Raw genomic sequence first — 2956 nt, forward strand, 5'->3', positions numbered from 1 at the left:
TCCGCCTGCACGTAGAAATGCGGTACAGAAGGCGCCCGCGGTTCGAATCAGCCACTTGGTATTGGAACTTGGAACTGGAAGTATTTTTGTGGAGTGCTTTACTCAGAGAGCTTTGAGAAAACCTCATATAGAACGACGCAATTTGCGCACGCCCCCCATAGCGCATCGCAGGCTTACCGCAGCTCCTCGCGCAGGCTGGCCGTGGCGAAGGCCTGCTCGCGGGACTCCTGGACGGCGAGCTCCTTGAGGCGGCCGAGCTGCCGGATGCGCTGGTCCTTGTCGCGTATCTCGAGCCGCTGCGCCCGCCGCCGGCTCTCCTCCTCGGCCAGGACGCGGGCGTGCAGCGCGCGGTGGTGGCGCCGCCGCTTCTGGTTGCTGCGGTGCAGGCGCGCGCGCACGTGCTCGCGGTGCTCGCGGGCGCGCTCCTGGGCGCGCAGCGCGGCCCCTTCCTGGAGAGCGGCGCAGCGCTCGCGCCACAGCTGCAGCCCGTGCTCCAGGTCGGCGTGCATCGCCAGCGCGTCCGAGTGCTTGGCGTCCCGCTCCAGGCTGCGGTCACAGAATTCCACGGGTGTCAGCCCAGGGCGCAGGCAGGCCCGTCGGACACAACTGTAGTGCGGCGTTGCCTTCCCGCCCGCCGTCAGGCGCGCGGGCCGCCCGGGGCGTGGGCAGTCCCGTCGGACAGAGCTGTCGTACGGCGTTGCCTACCCGCCCGCCCTCAGGCGCGCGGCCTGCCTCCTCACCTGGCTTGCAGCGCTCGCTGCTGTCGCCGCCGCCGGATCCTGCCCTTGTTGGCGGCGGCGCGCTGGTGCCGCTCCCTGGCCGACGCCCTCAGCACGCGCGTGCTCTCCTCGGCCTGCACCGCGAGCACGGACGCGCGCTCCAGGCGGCAGCGCTCCCATTCGCGGTTTGCGCTCGCCGCCCTCTGAAAATGCCGAGTCGTGGAAGAAAAAGAACATGCGATGTTACCAAAATGAAAAGGCAAGTTTTCGAATGAGAGACCGACCAGACGCTCCTGTTCCGTGGCGCGCTGCCGTCGGCGGTCCGCCTCCGCCTGGCGGGAGCGCAGCTCTTCGTCCAGGATGCTGCGGTATCTCGTCTCGCCCTCCTGGATGTGCAGCAGCTTCTCCTCCACCTCGAGGCGGCGCGACGCGTACTCCTTGCTCCGCTCGCCCTGCAGCACCATGCGCTGCACGTCCTCCTCCAGCACCCGCAGCTGCACGCGCTCCTCCTTGAGGCGGATGCTCTCCCGCAGCCTCTGCTGCGCCAGCCGCAGGCTGCGCTTCACCGCCTCCATCCTGTGCGACAAAAGAGGGGTTCAAGGGGACGCTAAATCTCGGCCTAAGTATTTTCGTGGTTCGTAGAAGACTCTGTACCGTCGGGCGTTCTCCTTGGCCTCCCACTGGCGCCGCGCGTTCACGCTGGCCTGCCACTTTGCCGCCCTCTCCGCCTCCTCCTGTTAACGAAAGTCAACGTTTCGGTTGAAAACGGCCCACTTTGGCGTTGACGTGACGTTATAAAGATTTGATTTCGACTTGATGGCTGACGTGACGCACCTGCCGCCGCTGGCGCCGCTCGCGCTCCCACAGCTGGTGCGCCCGGTGCGCCACCTCCTCGTCGCGCCGCTCTTGCTGCTTCTTCATCGCCATGCTCTCCAAGATGCGGCGGTCGTGCTCGGGCACCTCGTCGCCCAGGCCGAGCCCCAACACGCTCCTGCAACACCAGTGACGAGGGTGGTCTCGGTACCGCGTCGGGGAAGTCAGGCGGACACTGACGGTACGGGCGGCACAACCAACACAACTATCATCGCGTTAGTCTGTAGACAGGCGTCCTCGCGGCGGGGCGGGGCGGCAGGGTGTGCCAGGGGCGTGCCGCCCGCCTGTCAGCCGATTAGCCTGTCGGAAGGAGGAGGCCCACTGGGAGTGTCGGCCGCTGCTGTCCACTCTACACTTACCCGGGCAGCCAGGACCCCAGGTCGCTCGGCGAGGCGGTGCCCAGGCGACTGGCCGTCGCGGAGGCCCGCAGGCTCTGCAGCGCGTTCTCGCAGCTGTGGAACGTGCTGCTGCCCCGGCCGCTGTCGCAGTCCTGGACCACGACGGACACGGCCGCGGACGACGTCGCCTTGCGCGGCGACGGGCAGGATGCCGTCGTCGAGCCCCGCAGGCCCCTGAGCAGCAGGGCGCGCTTGCTGCTCAAGCGCGAGAGACCGGGCCGGGCGGCGCGCCGCCGTGACCTCCGCGACGAGCACCGCGACTCGGACAGCGAGGAGGGCGTGCCAGAGGACGGCGGCCGCGGCTGGCGCCGGCGGGGCGGACCCGGAGGCACCGGTGGACGGTGCGCTGGCACGGACTTGGCCTGGCCCCAACAGTCCACGAGCACGGTGCGAGGCCTGCTGGCAGGAAAGATGGTTACAACCAGGGGTACCAGGAGTTCTGCACTCCCTCCAACCAACCAACCAACCATACCTGTCCACCTCGGACGCAGGGGTGCTCCGCAGGCTCAGGCTGCGAGCGCTCCTGGCTGGGCTGGTCGACGCACTGAGGTTTGGGCTGATGGCCAGTCCCCCCAACCGCAGGTCCAGCCTGGAGCCAGGCTTCGACTCCTGGCGGGATTCAAGCCTGGAACCCTGCCTGGAATCGAACCCAGATTGAGAATCGACCCTCGCCGTGTTTTCCCTGTCCAGGATCTCCTTTCGGGATGGGGATGCCGACGCTGGAGGCGTCGAACACGGGGAGCTGAATGTGATGACCTTACTGGCCTTGTTGACGTCGGTCGATGGTACCCGGACGACAGGTCTTTTCACCTCGGACATCGGCTGCGACAGATCCTTTCTGTTCTCAAGCGAACGGAGGACATCCCTCTTCACTTCCGGTGAGGCCGACCTCCGGCGCGAGTCGGGTGATGGTGTCCTGAGTGAGTCCGCCTTGTTCTTGGGGGAGTCGGGAGAGCTTGCCTTGAA

General features: G+C 67.3%; 2 protein-coding genes across 6 annotated transcripts in view; both read right to left on the reverse strand.

The window, feature by feature from the left end:
- Positions 1-2950, reverse strand: part of LOC113217592 (trichohyalin) — a 15149-nt gene extending 12199 nt beyond the window's left edge. Inside the window, exons 1-7 of one of the 2 annotated variants that reach the window (XM_052271806.1) lie at positions 2463-2950; positions 1952-2386; positions 1554-1710; positions 1377-1453; positions 1004-1298; positions 741-922; positions 178-546 (exon numbers count right to left, since the gene is read on the reverse strand). In XM_052271806.1, coding sequence (XP_052127766.1) covers positions 178-546; positions 741-922; positions 1004-1298; positions 1377-1453; positions 1554-1710; positions 1952-2386; positions 2463-2809 — 1862 coding nt within the window. In that variant the 5' untranslated portion in view covers positions 2810-2950. Of the gene's footprint in view, positions 1-177; positions 547-740; positions 923-1003; positions 1299-1373; positions 1454-1553; positions 1711-1951; positions 2387-2462 lie in introns of both variants that reach the window. The other variant, XM_052271802.1, reaches the window with a different exon arrangement.
- LOC113216535 (integral membrane protein GPR155) overlaps positions 1-2956 on the reverse strand; it is a 32649-nt gene that overhangs the window by 20010 nt on the left and 9683 nt on the right. The gene's annotated exons all lie outside the window — the stretch shown is intronic.

Source organism: Frankliniella occidentalis, unplaced genomic scaffold, assembly GCF_000697945.3.
Source record: "Frankliniella occidentalis isolate FOCC.00 unplaced genomic scaffold, Focc_3.1 Scaffold6, whole genome shotgun sequence".
Classification (NCBI taxonomy): Eukaryota; Metazoa; Arthropoda; class Insecta; order Thysanoptera; family Thripidae; genus Frankliniella; species Frankliniella occidentalis.